Source organism: Lactuca sativa, chromosome 7, assembly GCF_002870075.4.
Source record: "Lactuca sativa cultivar Salinas chromosome 7, Lsat_Salinas_v11, whole genome shotgun sequence".
Taxonomy (NCBI): domain Eukaryota; kingdom Viridiplantae; phylum Streptophyta; class Magnoliopsida; order Asterales; family Asteraceae; genus Lactuca; species Lactuca sativa.
The window spans coordinates 208,631,450-208,649,950 of NC_056629.2; the positions used below are offsets into that span (position 1 = coordinate 208,631,450).

Here is an 18,501-nt window from a genome sequence, read left to right on the forward strand (position 1 = left end):
AATCCTCATTTTTTTTGTAAAGCGTACAAAGTAAGTTGTAATTTTCACTGTTTACTCTTCATATACACAGCTTCTGCTATTATCCTCACCGGTTTTTATGGATGCGATTACTATTTTCAACGAAGAAAGTCGTTGATAAGGTTTCTCTCTAATACCGCAACTACTAATCTATAATCGATAATCCCTCAAATGTTATCTGACATTTTAATCTATTCAATTTTACAATTTACGTAAGCTCTGATTCTTAATAACGTTTGCTCAGGAGAAATGGATTATTTTTTTTCCCAATTTTCACTTTTATTTTTGTTTCTATTTATTGACTCCTTCGTCTCAAGGCACTCTCTCATGGCTATATATAATTGGTATAAGGTACAAGAGTTCATGTCCTCGATTTCACATTTTATAGAGTTTCTGTTGTTTTATTCCTCTAACCACAGATTACCAGGTCTGATGTTGAATTTAGGTGACTTCTTCTTTTCCCAATTTCATTATAGTGGTCTTTTTTTCCACTTCGTCGATGTAATATTTGAACCGCATATTGTATGTTTTTTTTTCTAATTTTGGAAAAGATTCGAGGACTTCAAATTTCTATGAGAGGTTCCCTGATACGTTTCTTCAACATCACTCTCTTTCCATATGTCTCATTGTTTTTTCATTAGGAATTTCTCGTTTTTTTTTCTTTATAATAAACAAAGTTGAATATGATCATTGTCAATGCATTTTTTTGGTTAGTTTTTTGTAGCTTTTATTAAAAAGTGATTTTAAGTTGACGAGAGTGGTTTAATAACCATAAAGTTAAAACTTAGATATTTGTGATCAATATTGAAGTTTCTGTGATATTTTTGTTTTCTTTGATTTTGATGCATGAAATGGTTGGAAAAAATAGAATATATGGAACTTGATTGTAAATCTAGTGGAAAGGTATAATCTAGACAAATAAGTGACAATAGTTTTCTAATTTATGTTGAATAACTATAAGCAATAGTTTTCTGATTTCTAATTTATGTTTTATATGTTATTTTATTTTGCCAAGTAGGTTCTACGGGATATAACCTAGTAACATAATATATATTATCGTCATAAGTGTATTCAGCGCAACACAGATATATTCGACTTGCCCAGATTGTTCAGCATAAAGTTACAAACAACAAACAAATTGTGAATATTTAAAACAAACAGAAAAGGTGGTATTTAATAGCGTACATCACAACGTCTCTCTCTTTTGTATCATTACATTGTTCCCACAACAACAACAACAAGAAGAACTAGTTACTTATTCCTTGAAACCTTCATGCATGAATACCAACAACAAAAGAAACAAGATGTTATGTCTTTCCACGCTGGGAAAAACACTCATCAACACCAAGAAGCTTCAGACCCCCACAGAGGTGGTTCACAAGACTCGATCTCTTCTCCTCTATTCCAAAAACTATCCCAATGCAGCCTCCCAGGTTTCTTCCAATGCAAGTTTTTTTCTTTGCTTTTGTTGTTTCCATTCCAAATATATGCTTTCTTTTTGTTCCTTAATTAAATGATCTTGATCAAAGTCTCATAGAGGAGTACTCCTTTACGTATGAAAGGTTGTACATATAATATGCAAACCACACAAGCTATACTTTGTTTTTATATAATATGCCAACCAAATACTCGTTGTTGACTTTAGGATTTTGTAATCTGTTTCGGGTTGTTAGAAAAAATCGACCATGGCCGTCGTTACCACGTACAGATGATTGCACAATCGGTTAGTGGAGTTCATTTATTGGTCCGTAACCGTGCAACATTGTGTCACGTTATTCCATATCACTTTATAAAACTAACAATAGTGTCACATATTAAATTATTTGACATACATCTTTTATAATTATAAAGAAAATAAAACATATTTAAATATCAAAGTGTTACTGTCTATCACTTCATTGACCATTTTCACCTTTTTTTATAGTACTAATTAAGAGGAATATTCTCAAAAACATTTAATTTTTTCTTAAAAACTAAAAAAGTTATATCAACATTTTTTGCTATTGCTGTTATTTTAATGTAATGACAAGATATGTTAATATCGTAATTCATCTTATATATTAAGTTACGTATCTTTAACAATTAGGTTAAAGCACTCCAAGTCATGAGCTATGTGGTTATCGCGATGAAAATTTCAATAGCGGCCACATATCGTTATTTGAAATCACGGTTATCGTGGTGGTATAACTGAAATATAGCAGTTTTTAATATTACGTATAATTTATAATTTTTTATTATATATTTATAGCAGTTTTTATTATATATTAACTTACATATATTTATGTTCCAAAATGCTAAATCTCATATTCACAGTGAGTGATTGATTGCTTCAATGTTTCATAAAGTCACAAATTGTATTAATTGCTTCATAAATTAACAAGTTCATAAGTATGAAGCATTGAAAGAGAAACATATAACATTAAAAGATTAAAGAAAACATCACATTTAACATCTAACATAGATTCAGAGTGAGTGATTGAAGCATTTGACAGTCACGACTTTATAAGTGTGAATTGTGAAGCATTGTATGTCACAGTGTGTGTGTGTGTGTAGAAAGGAAAGGAATAAAGGAAACAACACATACCTGATACTGTGGAGTAGCCAATGGCCAAAATGTGAGCGAAAATGAAAAATCGGTTGTAGTGTCGTTATAGCAGCAATGTTTATCGCGGTAAATAGCACTCAAGAGCACCGCTGATCGTAAACACTATTTTAAAATAACAGTTATGTACCTCCGATAAACATTATAGCATTACTTTAACGCGCTATTGATAGCATACTTCATAAGTGATGCTTGTGGGATAAACCTAGTGGGCCTTATGTTAAAGTTTAGCGAAGCCGTCCATTCACTCCATTGTAAATTTGGTGCTTCAGTAGTTCCATGACATAGCTACGTAAGTCTCAAGTTATCTCAATTTCTCAAACTGAGGCAGTGTTTGATACGTGTCACTCCTAAAACAAAACAAAAAGCAAGACTTCTTAAGTTAGTTTATTTGTTAGAAAATTGGTTTTAACCCAATTAAAAAAGTTTTTTATTTTACATTTTTAGCATGAATATGGAAGCCTAAATATAATCAAAGTCGATAAATGATTATATGTTTGTTCTTCTCCGTGATATCTTCGTTTTCATATATCAAGCGTCAAAAACTGATTGAAGATGGATGAAAAATTGTATGATAAAATAACATGCTTGAAAGAAATTAACGAACGAATTAGGTGACTTTTATTTCATCCCATATGGATGGGAGTACGAAAAAAATATGATTATAACTACAAAGGCTTTTTATCCTTGTAAGTCTTATGGCACAAAAGTTCTTTTTTCGTGCGCTAAGGGGTTGCAAATGCTAACTAAATTGGTTTGAGCTCCCTGAACTTGTGTGCGAGCACACGCATCCTGCGGATAGGAATGCACCATCAATCGACCAAAAAAGTTCGTTTTAGGGACATTTTATGATTAATTCTATAACTAATGTAGGGACGGAACACGATATCAGCCGTCCAAAAACTATTAAAGATGGATAAGAAATTGTATGGTAAAATAAGGTGCTTGGAAGAAATTAACAAATGAATTAAGTGACTTTTATTTCATCCCATATGGTGGGAGTATGAAAAAAAATGTTTATAGCTACAAAGGCTTCTTATCCTTGTAAGACTTATGACATAAAAGTTCTTTTGTTGCGCGTAAGGGGTTGCAAATGCGAACCAAACTCGTTTGAGTTTACTGAATTTGTGTGCAAGCATGCACATCCTGCAGATAGGATTGCACCATCGGTCGACTAGAAAAGTTCTTTTCAGGGATATTTTATGATTAATTCGATAATTAATGTAGGGACGAAACACATGCAGTTGCAATAGGAAACGGAAACCAAAACTTTACGAAAAACCATATAGACAAGTTGTATTCAATTCTAAGTTAAATCTTATAAAAAAAATAAACAAAAAAATTAATATGAAATATTCTAACATCTCTCATTAAAGTGGAACTTGTGGACTTTAAAGTATTGGACAATTGTTTTTAAAATAAAAGAAATTAAATATCATCTTATTTTTTCTCCTTATTCATTCTTCTATCATTTTTAGATAATGACAAATATAATAAAATTTTATTAATTTTAAAATTAACTATGATAAGTATCACAATCTTAAATGTGTAAGAAGATAGCAGAAACAAAATAAAAGGATATTTTATTTCTCTAAAAATAAATCTTTTCCACAAGCTTTATTTTGAAATACAAAATTAATGACTCGGTCAAAAACTTGCATGTTTTTCATGAAATCCAACAATTGTTGATTGTTTTTTTATTTATTTTATTTATTTATTTATTTTTTGTTCATTTTGATTCAAGCTATATAACATAATTAACTAATAGCAAACCAATAACAATTACAATTTCAGTTTGACACACAACTATTTAGTTCATTGCAATTTATTTTATAAAATTTTAGATTTTACCATAAACAATTAATAATATCAATTAAAACTTAATAAACACAAAAAAAAAAAAAAAAAACAACAACTAACCCATATAATATTATTGTTTTGTACTTATACATTAGATTTATGTGTAGACATAAAACCTATTCGTACTCTTCTATTTACTAGATAAACAAATAAAAAATTATATTGTATAAGTTAAAGTTGTAGCCTTTAATTTGACAGCTATATACATATATTTTTCTTTTAAGTTTCAAACCATTATTAAGTAGATAGAGAAAGATAGAGAGAAGAAGAAAGAAACAAGAAGCTTATAGATCCGGAGGATATAAGAGTTTGGAGAGTCGCACCAGCGAAAACCATTATTAAGTAGATAGAGAAAGATAGAGAGAAGAAGAAAGAAACAAGAAGTTTATAGATCCGGAGGATATAAGAGTTTGGAGAGTCGCACCAGCGAAGTTGTAGGTAGTATACAAACAAGAAGCTTATAGTCATAGATTACTTGTTTGGATTTGTTTTTATAGACTTAGATCTGTTATCGATTTTTCAGGAAATTTTTGGTATTTGTTTGATAGTGATTTACTTGAATAATTTGTGAATCTTCTAATGAAATAATTAATCAAATAAAACTTATTTTCTAATTATTTAGAGTGAATTAGTTATTTAAATATTTTTTTCCAGTTTATATATATATATATATATATATATATATATATATATATATATATATATATATATATTATATATATATATATATATATATATATATATATATATATATATATATATATATATATAGGGTTACGTTCATGCGAGCCGACCTAATTTTATGAGACCGTGAGACACATTTTTTTTATTTTTTTTTAATTTTTTTTAGTTAATTCAAGTTGCGAAAATAATATTTAAAAATTTTTTTTTGGATTATTCCATTTATTTTGCATTTTAAAATTATTTTTTAGAGTATGTACATTGTAATATTCTATTAGAATATTTCACGTATTTTTCAAAAAAAAAAATGGAATTTTTTTTAATTAATTCAAGTTCCGAAAATAATATTTAAAAAAAGAATTTTTAGATTTTTCCATTTATTTTGCATTTTAAAATTATTTTTTAGAATATGTCAGTGTAATATTCTATTAGAATATTTTACGTATTTTTCAAAAAAAAAAAAACGGAATTTTTTTTATTTTTTTTATTTTTTTTAAAATTTTTTAAATTTTTTTCTAGTTAATTCAAGTTCCGAAAATAATATTTAAAAAAAGAATTTTTGGATTTTCCCATTTATTTTGCATTTTAAAATTAATTTTAGATTTGCTCTCACGGTCTCACAAAATTAGAACGGTCTCAAATGAATCTGAACCTTTATATATATATATATATATATATATATATATATATATATATATATATATATATATATATATATATATATATATATATATATATATATATATATATATATATATATATATAACGGCCCAAAACTATAGTAAAACTTTTCTTTATTAAAATTTATGAAATCTTTCATTAAATCGTTAAGAATCAACATCAAGTCATAATATCCAAAACATCAAAGTACAAATATATCAAATGCGCAAATCGTAAAGGGAGGATGCTATGCCATTACGTCGGAACCTTCCATTTGGAACTGGATGTACCTAAAACCATAAACATAAACTATAAGCATAAAACATAGTGAGTTCCCCAAAGTACCACATACCACACATGAAAAAAGATAAATGTTATGGGCCAAATCATAGTTATGTAATCGTTTCTAGCCATGGACCAAAGTCCAAACCATGGTCTTTCTGTTTAGTGCCGAGGGCCAAATCCCGGTCTTGCATACAAATGTCGGAGGCCAGATCATGGTCTTTCATATAACTGTTAGGGGCCAGACCCTGGACTTTCATGCAAATGTTAGGGGCTAAATCCTGGTCTTCTATATATAATTATCACAAGGCATCTAACATCTACACAACAAGCAATGGGCTAACATTGGTTCCTTCGACCCATGGATCTAGTAAGGAAACTCACCTCAACTACTGAAAAACCAGATAAATGTTCGGGCTGCTGGACTGGAAAAATATGCGTGCTAACTTAACAAATAAAGACCAAATTAATAATTGGGGCATAACCCATAGTTGAAAACTTATATTACTTGCCTAATGTCGAAGGTAAAAAGGGCCAATTTATCCTTTTCTTTTAAGCCCAATAAAATCCTAGGCCCCATCCTAAAGATCATCCAAAGTACAAAATGGGCCCAAAATCAGAAGTGAACCATCACCATGAAAATCTATTGTCCAAGCCCAAGAAGAAAAGCCCACCGATTTAAGGCTCAAAATCACCAAAGTTGGACTGGGCCATATGCTTGACTTACCAACTGGTACGCGTAGTGTACTCGACCAATGCATGAATGGGTTACGACTGAGGCGCAGTACGCGTGACGTACTGAGAATTACGCCAAGCGCGCACCCCTAAGGCAAAACCCATAATAAGGTCTTAGGGCCTTAAGACCCTATGACGAATGTTTAGATCTAAGCTTAATAAGACCCTAAGGCCATATAGTTGCAAACTTTCTGTCTTTACATGGCTACAAGAATCCCAACACTAAAATCCTACAATACTAAAACCTTTTCTACACCATAACTCTTGCATTGGGACTAATCAAGATCCAAGCTTGCATTTTTATGACTTAAAATACCTTAAAAGGTATGAAAGGACACCTTAAAGGATTTGGAGTACCTCCTACTCATCATGCACTTGGGTTTGGGACAAAAAGGATGAAAATCAAGGCTTAACTAATATCTAAAGAAACATAAGCCAACATTGGAGCTTTATACTTCTAAATGGTGCACAATGAAGAGAAGATGTTGGATCCAAAGTCTTGAGAGAAAAGCCTACTCCTTAAAGCTCATTCTTCACAAATTAGGAAGCACACAACTCACTCCAAAAGGTCAAAATGCTCAAAATGAACTAGGGTTTGCAAGGAGGGTCGATCTTGGGATAGAGGATGATAAAGGGAAAGGTATTGTGGCTATAATGGTGCTTAAATAGTTCACAAACCCTAAATATTAGGGTTTTGGTCTGAACCACGTACACCCAACGTACTGAGTACGTGCAACATACCGGTGTGGGTCTCAGTACGTCCAATGTACACAAGCAGCTCCCAAAAGTCACAAAATTTCCATTGGAGACCCTTCTTGAAAACAATTTGTAACTCAAGGTTTAAAAAGCAAATACATGGAAAAATAGATGTTACAACTCTTCCCCACTTAAATTAGACTTCGCCCTCAAAGTCTGCTGTTGTAGACAAATCAGGTTAGTGCTCTCGCATCTCTGCCTCGGGTTCCCATGTCTATTCGGAACCCTTTTGATGTTGCCATTGGACCTTGACCAATGACACTTCCTTGCTACGCAGAGCCTTCTTCTTCTGATCTAAGATCACCACTGGTCTTTCCATATAATTCAGGTGGTCATCAACCTGAATATCATCCAGAGGAACACTTGCGGACCCATCGGCCACATACTTCTAGAGCTGAGACACACGGAAAGTGTTATGGATTTGGCTGAGCTCATCAGGCAAATCCATCCGGTATGTAACCTTGTCCACTCGGGCCGAAATCCTGAAAGGTCCGATAAATTTGGGGCCCAACTTGTCCCGCTTCCGAAATAGTATGAAACCTTTCCAAGGTGACACCTTCAAAAGCACCAAGTCTCCTACTTGAAACTCGAGGTCCGAATGTTGCCGATCGACATAAATCTTCTGCCGGCTTTGCGCGACTCACAACCTGTCGTTCACCTATTGGATCAACTCGGTAGTCTTGAGTACCACCTCTATACTTCCCATGACTCGATGCCCGACCTCCCCCCCCCCCCCACCCCAGCAAAATGGGGTCCTACACCTCCTTCCATACAACATCTCATATGGTGGTCAGTAAATACCGGCATGATAACTGTTGTTGTATGAGAAATTAGCCAGTGGAAGGTAAGTATACCAACTCCATCCAAAATCCAAAACACAAGCCCGGAGCATATCCTTAAGCGTCTGAATCGTCCTCTCGCTTTGGCCATCGGTATGAGGGTGGTATGATGTAATAAAATGCAAATGAGTACTCAACTCCTCATGAAACTTCCTCCAAACCCTGGAGGTGAAACGAACATCTCGGTTCGAAACCACCAAGACTGGCACCCTATGTCGAACTACCACTTCGCAGACATAAATGTTATCTAACTTTTATGCGGACATGCTCTCGATAACCTGTATGAAATGCACACTCTTGGTTAGTCTGTCCATAATGACCCAGATAGAATCAACACCACGTGTCGTCCTTGGCATTTTTTGATGAAATCCATGGTGATCTCCTCCCATTTCCACATGGGAATGGGTAAGGGTTGCATATTGTCATGGTGTCTCTAATGTCTCTAATGTTCGACCTGCAAGTCAAGCATCGATCAACATACCAAGCTATCTCCCTCTTCGTACAGGGCCACCAATAACTCATCCACATATCCTTGTACATCTTCGTGGCCGGATAGAAAACTTTGACTTATGTGCCTCCTCTAGAACCGTCTGCCTCACCCCACCTGATGTTGGAACCCAAACTACCGCACTAAGTCAACAACCCTCGGTTGTCCCTAACAAACAAGGGAATGTGTCCCGTGATTCACTCGACCTTCCAATTCTCCTTTTTCAAACCCTCTACCTAAGCTTCCTTGATTAAATCTAATAAAGGCGATGTGATAAACATCCTCAAGAAAATATCTCTCATAAAAGAACTCACCGCCTTGCGGCTCAAAGCATCGGCCACAACAGTGGCCCTCCTAGGGTGGTATAAGATTTCGCAATCATAATCCTTTACCACATCCAGCCATCTTCGTTGTCGCATATTAATATTTAGCTTGTCCATCAAATACCTCAAACTCTTGTGATTGGTGTACATAGTACACCGAACCCTATACAGATAGTGCCCCCAGATCTTGAGGGAAAAAACTACGGCCCCCAAGTCTAAATCATGGGTAGGGTAGTTAGCCTCATGGGGCTTAAGCTGTTTCGAAGCGTCAGTAATCACGTGACCTCTCTGCATAAGAACCACTCCCAAACACAAAATAGAGGCATCACAATAAACTACAAAATCATCCAAACCTTCAGGGAGCCCTAGAATCGGGGCCTCACACAATTTTTGCCATAGAGTCTCACAATTGCTGATTAGGCCCCCACAGAAAAGTCATATTCTTCTTTGTCAAATGAGTCAAAGGCACTGCGATCTTGGAGAAATCTAGATAAATATCCGGTAGTATCCTCCAAGACCTTAGAAACTTCGAACCTCAGATGCGGTCCTCGAAACTTCCCATTACATCACAGCCTCGATCTTGGCCAGGCCGACCTATATACCCTTCTGGTTGATGATGTTCCCTAAAAATTACAACTCACGCAACCAGAACTTGTTGGGATTTAGGTAAAACAAATAAACTAGAAAACAATTCCTAAGTTCACATGCAACCTACTTTGGATCTATGTTTTAACTATTGAACATATAACTTTGAATTGCAAAAAAGAAACCTAGAGGAGAGAGGCTATTTTTGAAAATAACTAACTAGGTTTTAAGAGTTACATACCTTTCAATTGTTATAGTAAACAATTGTTAATCCTCTTGAACTTGATCTTCTTGGAAGCCTAGCACCACAAATGTAATGCCTCTAATGGAATCAAACCCAAGAACTATCAAGAAGGAAACCTAAAGGAGAGAGGGTAGGGTATGCAAAAAATCGGCCTAGGTTTTCTTCCAAGGTAGGAGTGGCCGAATTTAGGAGCTAGGAGGCTCCTTATACAGCTGGGGGATCTAGGGTTTAGGGAAAACCCTAATGTTCCTTTGCTTGGGGCCTAAGCTTATCCAAAGGCCTTATCCAAGCCCCTTGGACGAAATCATTAGGGTTTCCCCTATAGATTTCGTCCACCCCCTCCCAAGAAGGTTCTGGAACCTTCCACTCAACTATCAGATAATTGCAAACTAGTCCCTGCACTTTACAATTAATACAGTTAACCCTAAAATTTATTCTAATTAATTTCTGGCTAACTATTAATCAAACATTATGATTTCTATTTAATATATTAATCTTTTAACATATTAATAAATCATTTATATTAATTTGTTAATCTTATAATAAATCAATATCTCTCCTTTAATAATTTCCTTGTCCGGTTGCTAGGTTTGAGGGCAACCCAAAAGGACTGTGCTGCTATCAATTCAAGTACATAGCAATTATAGTTATGGGCTTAGACACCTAATCCAACAGAACTCACACTTCGAGAACTTGGCATAAAGCCTCTCCCTCTTCAGAGTCTCCAGTCCCTCTCGCAAATGCCCCTCAAGCTGCTCCTTGGTCTAAGAGTAGACCAGAATGTCATCAATGAATACAATTACGAACCAATCTAGCATCGGCCTGCAGACCCGGATCATGAGATCTATGAACGTTGCTGGTGCATTGGTGAGCCCGAATGGAATCACCACAAACTCTTAATAACAATAACGAGTCCTAAAAGGTTGTCTTCTACACATCATTCTCCCTGACCCTGATCTTGTGGTACCTGGATCACAAATCAATTCTAGAGAACTAAGTTTCACCCTGAAGCTGGTCAAACAAATCGTCAATCCTTGGGAGTGGGTGACAGTTCTTCACCGTTAACTTATTCAACTCTCGGTAATCAATGCACATTTTGTGTGAACCATCCTTCTTTTTTTCACAAACAGAATCGGCACTCCCCATAAAGAACTGCTCAGATGAGTGAAACCCTTTTCTAGTAGCTCTTGAAGCTGCATAAACAACTCCTACATCTTAGGTGGGGCTAGCATATACGACGCCTTGGCTATTGGAGCCGCACCAGGTACCAGATCAATCTGAAACTCAACCTGCCTCTTAGGAGGCACTCCTGGCAAATCCTGAGGAAACACATTAGGGAAATCCTAAACAATGGGCATCCCACTCAATCATGTCATGACATCAACTCGAATGTCTGCAACATACGCTAAGAACCTAGAACAACCTAGCTGCAGATACCTCTTGGCCCTCGCAGCTGAACAGAGATTTGGTCCATGCAAAACTCTCTAGACAAGAATAACTAGTTCTCCCCCACTTAGGGTTCTAACTCTCACCGACTGCCGCTCACAATCAATCATGGCCCCATTGGGGCCCAACCAATCCATCCCGATGATAACCTTTGATCCTCTCAAGGGGATCGACACCATATCAATAGATAATCTCTAACTAAACAGATTTAGGACACACCCATGGAAAACCCTTGAAGCACTCATAGTACGGTCATCCGCAATCTTAACCTCTAGTGGGGAATTCAAAGTCCGTGGAGCATCGCAAAACTTCTTGCTGAGTGCAGGAGATACAAACGATTAGGTAGCCCCCGAATCAAACAGAACATGAACAGTCAAACCATTGACCAAAAAGGTCCCTATACAAGATCAAAATAAGCATAATCATAAACAAGGAAAGCAATTGAAGATAGAGATAAAACATATACGAGTAGCCACATCTGGTGTTGCACGATCCTCGTCGGTGGTCAGTTGAAAAGCCATGCTCTTCACCGTTGGAGCCTCCGTCTTGCCCTGGCAGCCATCAATAATCCTCAAGGTGGCTGGCGCAGGTACTGCCATTGCTCCCCATCACAATCTCAAACAATTGACCTTTTTATGGTCAGTCTGATTGCAATTAAAGCAAATTAGAGCCCTCTTGGGGAAATCTCTTCTCACGTGGTGCGACTGGCCACAACTAAAACATCCTAAACCTACTAATTGGCAACACTTATTGTGCAGATTGCGACACTTGCTGCAACGGCCCCAGCCTTGTTGGCCTCTCGTGTGAGCATCAGAGGTCGTGGGCCTCTTAGTCTGGCCCACTACTGTTTGTACCTGCTTCGAATTCCTTTTCGACCGAAGCTCTAACTCAATCTCCCATTCACGGACCTTCTAGATCATATCATTTAGGGTCTTACACCCTGAAAAGCTCACGAATTCTCTTATATCCTCCATCAACATGTCATGATATCTTGTCTTTCTCATCTCCTCATCCACAACATACTGTGGGATGAACAATGCCCTCTCCTAGAATTTGGTGGTAATCTCCGCGATGGTCTCAGTAATCTGGAAAAGGTCCTTGAACTCCCTCCCCAGCTGTTACACCTCGATAGCCGGTGCAAACTCCCTCTGGAATCTCTGAACAAAATCCTCCCATGTCATCACTGCTACTGTCGCTGACCCTATAGCTCGGGTAACCTCCTTCCACTAGTCTAGTGCTCTGTCCCTCAGTAGGCAAGATGCAAATCCCACCTTTGATCCCTTAGGGAAAAAGATCGTTTGCTGAGCATTCTCTATGTCATCAATCTAACGACAGCTAGCGATGGGGTCCTTAACCCAAAGAACTCAGGAGCTCCACAAGCCTTGAACTCCCGAAATAAGGGAGTTTGAGCTCCAATTTGACCCACAACAATCTCGACTCAAAAAGACTTAAGTATCTCATCCATCAACTTCATAATCCCCTCCTTGATGGTGCCAAAATAACACCAGGGTAGCATCCACGATACCGCGAGTAACCTCGGCCAAAATAAACTCGCACAACCTCTCATCAATTGGCTCAACACCTGAACCCGAGCCTGAACCAGAACCCGAACGTGAAGCAAAACCCAAACCTCCTTGATTAGTCATCACCTTCCCCAAACTAAAACACAACATAAAATAAATCAACAAGGACTTGAGGGGACTCCTCTACACATGCATTCTTAGAGTTTCGTGATCTGCACTAGTCCTAGGTACATATCATGTGCTTCTAGTAGTACGACCCAATACTACCTTTCACACCTACTTGTACCTTCCTCAAGGTCAGTCCTAATTCCTCTAGGTCATCCCACTAAAACCATAAACCAATCTGATGCTATACAACAACATATCCTAGACTCTCCTAGGAATTCCCAACTCCCACCACTTGTAATACCAAGAACCTCAATCAACATCGTTGGTTACATCATGCATGAAAGTTATACACAAAATAGGATCATATAGACTGTCAAATGATGATTCTACCCGAAGTCCACAACCAAACAAGGAAAAGTAAATGAGGCCAAATCGATCATTCTAGGGCTATACAATCTAAATATACAAATTTGAAAGCATAAATTTAGCAAATAACTTAGCTGAAATCAATTCCATGTATTACATGGCATGAAGTCCTACTAGGCTATAAGGCATCACACAAATCAGGAAAATCTATCATATGATTCCTGAAGGTATCCTTAGCCCTAATCTTGCATGCACTTCTCATATCCAAAATACTACTCATAATACATAGGTATGTGTAATTTAGGAACCACTTAGTTGAGCTCGACTAATTACACGCATCACAGTCCCTCTTCTTAATAAAAAAACTTTGTTTTTTTAACTTGAACTCCATTTTTATTAAGAAAACTATCATTTCCTCAGTTTGAGTTCAGACACACCCAAAAGTATGCCAAAATCCCTCAAACCAAGGCTCGGATACCAACTTGTAACGAACTAAAACCATAGTAAAAATTTTCTTTTTAAAACTTATCGAATCATTCATTAAATTGTTCAGAATCAAAATCAAGTCATAATATCCAAAACATCATAGTACAAATATATCAAATGCGGAAATTGTGAGGGGAGGATGTTGTGCCATCACGCTGGGCCCTTCCCTTTAGATCTGGATGTATGTGAAGCTATAAACATAAATTGTAAGCATAAAGCTTAATAAGTTCCCCCAAGTACCACATACCACACATGAAAAAAGATAAATGCCATGGGCCAAATCATAGTCATGTAATCATTTCCTACCAGGGGCCAAACCATGGTCTTTTTGTTTAGTGCCGAGGGACAAATCTCAGTCTTGCATACAAATGCCAGGGGCCAAATCTTGGTCTTTCATATAACTATGAGGGTCCAGACCCTGGGCTTTCATGCAAATGCCAGGGGCCACATCTTGATCTTCAATATATAATTATCACAAGGCATCTAACATTCTACACAAAAAGCAATGAACCGGCATTGGTGCCTCCGACCCATGGATCTAGTGAGGAAAATCACCTCAACTGCTGAAAAACCAGATATATGCTCATGCTGCTAGATTGGAAAAATCCCTGTGCTAACTAAACAAACAAATCCCAATTAATAATCGGGACATAACCCATAGCTGAAAACTTATATTACTTGCCTATTGTCCGAGGTAAAAAGGGTCAATTTATCCTTTTCTTTTAAGCCCAATAAAATCCTATGCCCAACCCCAAAGATCGTTTAAAGTCCAAAATGAGCCCAAAATCAGAAGTGACCCATCACAATGAAAATATATGGTCCAAGCCCAATAAGCAAAGCCCAACGATTTAAGGCCTAAAATCACCAAAGTTGGACTGGGCCTAGTACCTGCAACGTACTCGACCAATGCGGGAATAGGTCGTGACTGAGGTGCCGTATGCGCGGTCTACTGGGAATTACGCCCAGCATACGCACCCTTAAGGCAAAACCCATAATAAGGTCTTAATGACTCAAGACCATACGAACAATTTTTATATCTAAGCTTAATAAGGTCCCTAAGGCCATAAAGTTGCAAACCTTATGCCTTTGCATCGCTACAAGAAGCCCAACACTATAATCCTAGCTTACTCAAACCTTTTCTACATCATAACTCTTGCATAGGGAAAAAATCAAGATCCATGCTTGCATTTTATGATTTAAAATGCCTTTAAACATCTAAAAGGACACCTTAAAGGCTTTGGACTACCTCCTACTCACCAAGCTCTAGGTTTTGGGACAAAAAGGATGAAAATTAAGGCTTAACTAAGATCTAAAGAGACATAAGCCATGTTTGGAGCTTTATACCTCCAAATGGTGCACAATGAAGAGAAGATGTTAAATCCAAAGTCTTGAGAGCAAAGCCTACTCCTTGAAGATCCTTCTTCACAAAAAGGAAGCACACAACTCACTCCAAAATCTCAAAATGCTAAACATGAACTAGGGTTTTCAAGGAGGGTCGATCTTTGTGACATCCCCATTTTCAAGATTAGAAAAGACCGATTTGTTTATGCTTATTTAAAAATCAGAGTATCTATTTCGAAGAATAATATTGTGGAGTTTGATCCTAGAAAACAGAATAATTATATTATCAAAGCATTTCCGAAGAAATTTATTTTATTTATTTTAATACATTAGGATGTCATCATCAATACAAAAACATAATCATAACGGAATATTACAAGCCTTACAGTAATTAAACTAGTGGCCTAATACTCCTTGAATCTCTCAGCAGAATGTATCTTCAATAACGCTACCTGTGATACAATAAACTGAGTGGGTGAAGTTGGGAAACCTGGTGAATACATAGGGTTTTCAACCAATAATAATATAATTATTATGTTTAATCATCAAACAATTAACCCAATTTCCCATCCCCATTATCTTGTTTATTCTTAAGTATCTACCCCAAGGATCATCTATGTTGATAGTACTAGTTCAGGGATTCCTCCATGATACTTGTCAGTTGGTATTCTTCAATATTTATTCCTAAGGATTTGTCCTAAGTAATAGACACGAAGTCCATCGCTGCCAACGTTTAATAGGAACTAAGTCCCTAGCTTCCAGTGTTTATCTATAGGGCACTATGTCCATAGCTGCCAAGGTTCCTTTCCTTTATTGACAATATTATTATAGGGAGTCCACCCACAATACATATCAATGGGTTTATAGAGTACATCTGGTGAACACTTAGCTCAAAAACACCTACAGGCTGTGAGCATGCTAACGTTCCACTAGACTGTCTAGAATAGTATGTGGGTTGTCATCTATACTCTGGTAGATGACGTCATATTTTAAAGTCAAGGCCTCTCATCATCTATTTCATTTTTCATCTACCCATCTTTACCCAATATATTTATAGGTATAAAAATACATAAACAGTTTAAATCAAGTAAAAACATATATAAATCGTTCATCTAGCATAGATATCATGAACACGTATAATAAGCACATATACCATGTATTAATATTAGATACTTCATATATCTGTATAAGATGAAAGTAACTATGCACTCACTTAATTGTTAAAGTGATGATTCCAAATTCGGGCAGCGCTTCGCTACTAGCAACTGTCTTTTCCTTTGATGAATTCTAGTATCATTATCACTAATTCTTAGTCTAATATTTATCGCAACTAATTATTAGTTCAGATTCATCATTAAATCAAAGTCTACTTCAAGATCTATCAAGTAAGGAACAACCAGGTAGGATCATATCGGAGATAGGGTTTCTTTAGTATACGAAGTATACTGTTTGGAAATTCCACTTTAAACACCTCACTAAATCCAGCCTAAACATCATCCCCATAAGTAGATCAATCAGCATAACGACTTGGAATCACTGAGAAATCTTGTTTTATAGGTTCATAATAACGATAATGAACTTAAACATAAGTTATACTTAAAGTATGGTAAGAATAACTCAACTTACAGGTGGTCTAGTGAGAAAGTGGATTCTGCACGGGCAAAACTTCTAAACTAAAAGCTATATTTACTAAGGCTTTTGGCACTTCGGAGCATTGCTACTAACACCTAGGAAGTGCCAGAGAAAAGAATTAACGTTGTTGGGGGGGGGGGGGGTTGCGAGAGAGTTGGATAAAAAGGTGTGAAAAATGAAGTGATTTTCGCCATCTATTTATAGGCTGGAAATGGGTCGTACGATGGGCGTACTCCAATATTATGTTGGCTGTAATGTGCCACATGTCACCATCTGATCGCAAGCCTTGGGGAAGAAGTTGTGGTTCTAGATTGCACCACGTGTCCCCCTCTGGTTAATCTGAAAATTACTTGTCTTGTAAAATCTATAACTTTTGTATACGAGCTCCGTTTTTGACGTACTTTATATCCACGCGTAGCTATCAACGTGATCTACAACTTTCTTTTACACTTCATCAGCTAGTTTTGAATTTATTTTTAAAGTTATATTTTAACAAACTTATAAAGTTAAAGTCCGTTAAAAATTCATAATTTTGTCATCCGACGTCAGTTTTCGACTGTCTTTATATTGTTGAACTCCTATTAACTAGATCTTTAATTTTCGTTTAGATTGTGTTGGCTAATAATCGATCGATCTACAATTTGATTTTCGGGCTGTATATCGGTGCACTGAATATTCGAAAAATCATAACTTCCTCAAATGAAGTCAGATTTGGACGTTCTCTATATTCAAGCTCTCGGTTTAACGAATACTACGAATTTTTTAGATTACTAAGGCTAAAAAGTATTTTATCAAAATTTTACTTTTTACGATAAGCAGAGTCGTGCCGGTTTAATTGTGAAACTTGGACGGGTCATAACTTCTTCATTATAAGTCGAATTTCAACGTTCTTTATATGTACGGAATCCTTGTGACATATACTATAACTTTAGTTAAGAGTATTTATTTTAAATAATTTTCCATCAATAAGTCATTTTTAATGTTTATTATCTCTAAATTGATTAGCTCGAATCTGTGGACGTTATAATCTTGGGATGGAGGCTGATAAAGGGAAAGGTCTTGGGGCTATAATGGTGCTTAAATAGTGCACAAACCTAAAATATTAGAGTTTTGGTATGAACCACGTACACCCAGCGTACGGAAGTACGTGCAACGTACTAGCGCGGGTCTCAGTATGCCCAATTTACTCAAGCAACACCCAAAAGTCACGAAATTTCCCTTGGGACTGCTAATAATTCATAACTCAAGGGTCCAAAGGCAAATACCTGGAAAATAGATGTTATAATATATATATATATATATATATATATATATATATATATATATATATATATATATATATATATATATATATGTGTGTGTGTGTGTGTGTGTGTGTGTGTGTGTTAGAATGCTGGAAATTGGGGGCTCATGACCATCTGGCTCTCTCATAGCTCTGCCTTTAAATTAATGTTTTTTTTCAATTACGAGAAGAAAAAAATTTGCGAAAAGATACCTGAATTTTTCTGAAGAAGCATTTGTAGATAT

The 18,501-nt window shown here is 36.1% G+C and overlaps 1 protein-coding gene across 1 annotated transcript in view; it reads left to right on the top strand.

The window, feature by feature from the left end:
- The first annotated feature begins 1,322 nt into the window (after positions 1-1,322).
- Positions 1,323-18,501, top strand: part of LOC111882307 (putative MO25-like protein At5g47540) — a 35,880-nt gene continuing 18,701 nt past the window's right edge. Inside the window, exon 1 of the mRNA XM_042896827.1 lies at positions 1,323-1,467. Coding sequence (XP_042752761.1) covers positions 1,323-1,467 — 145 coding nt within the window. The remainder of the gene's footprint in view (positions 1,468-18,501) is intronic.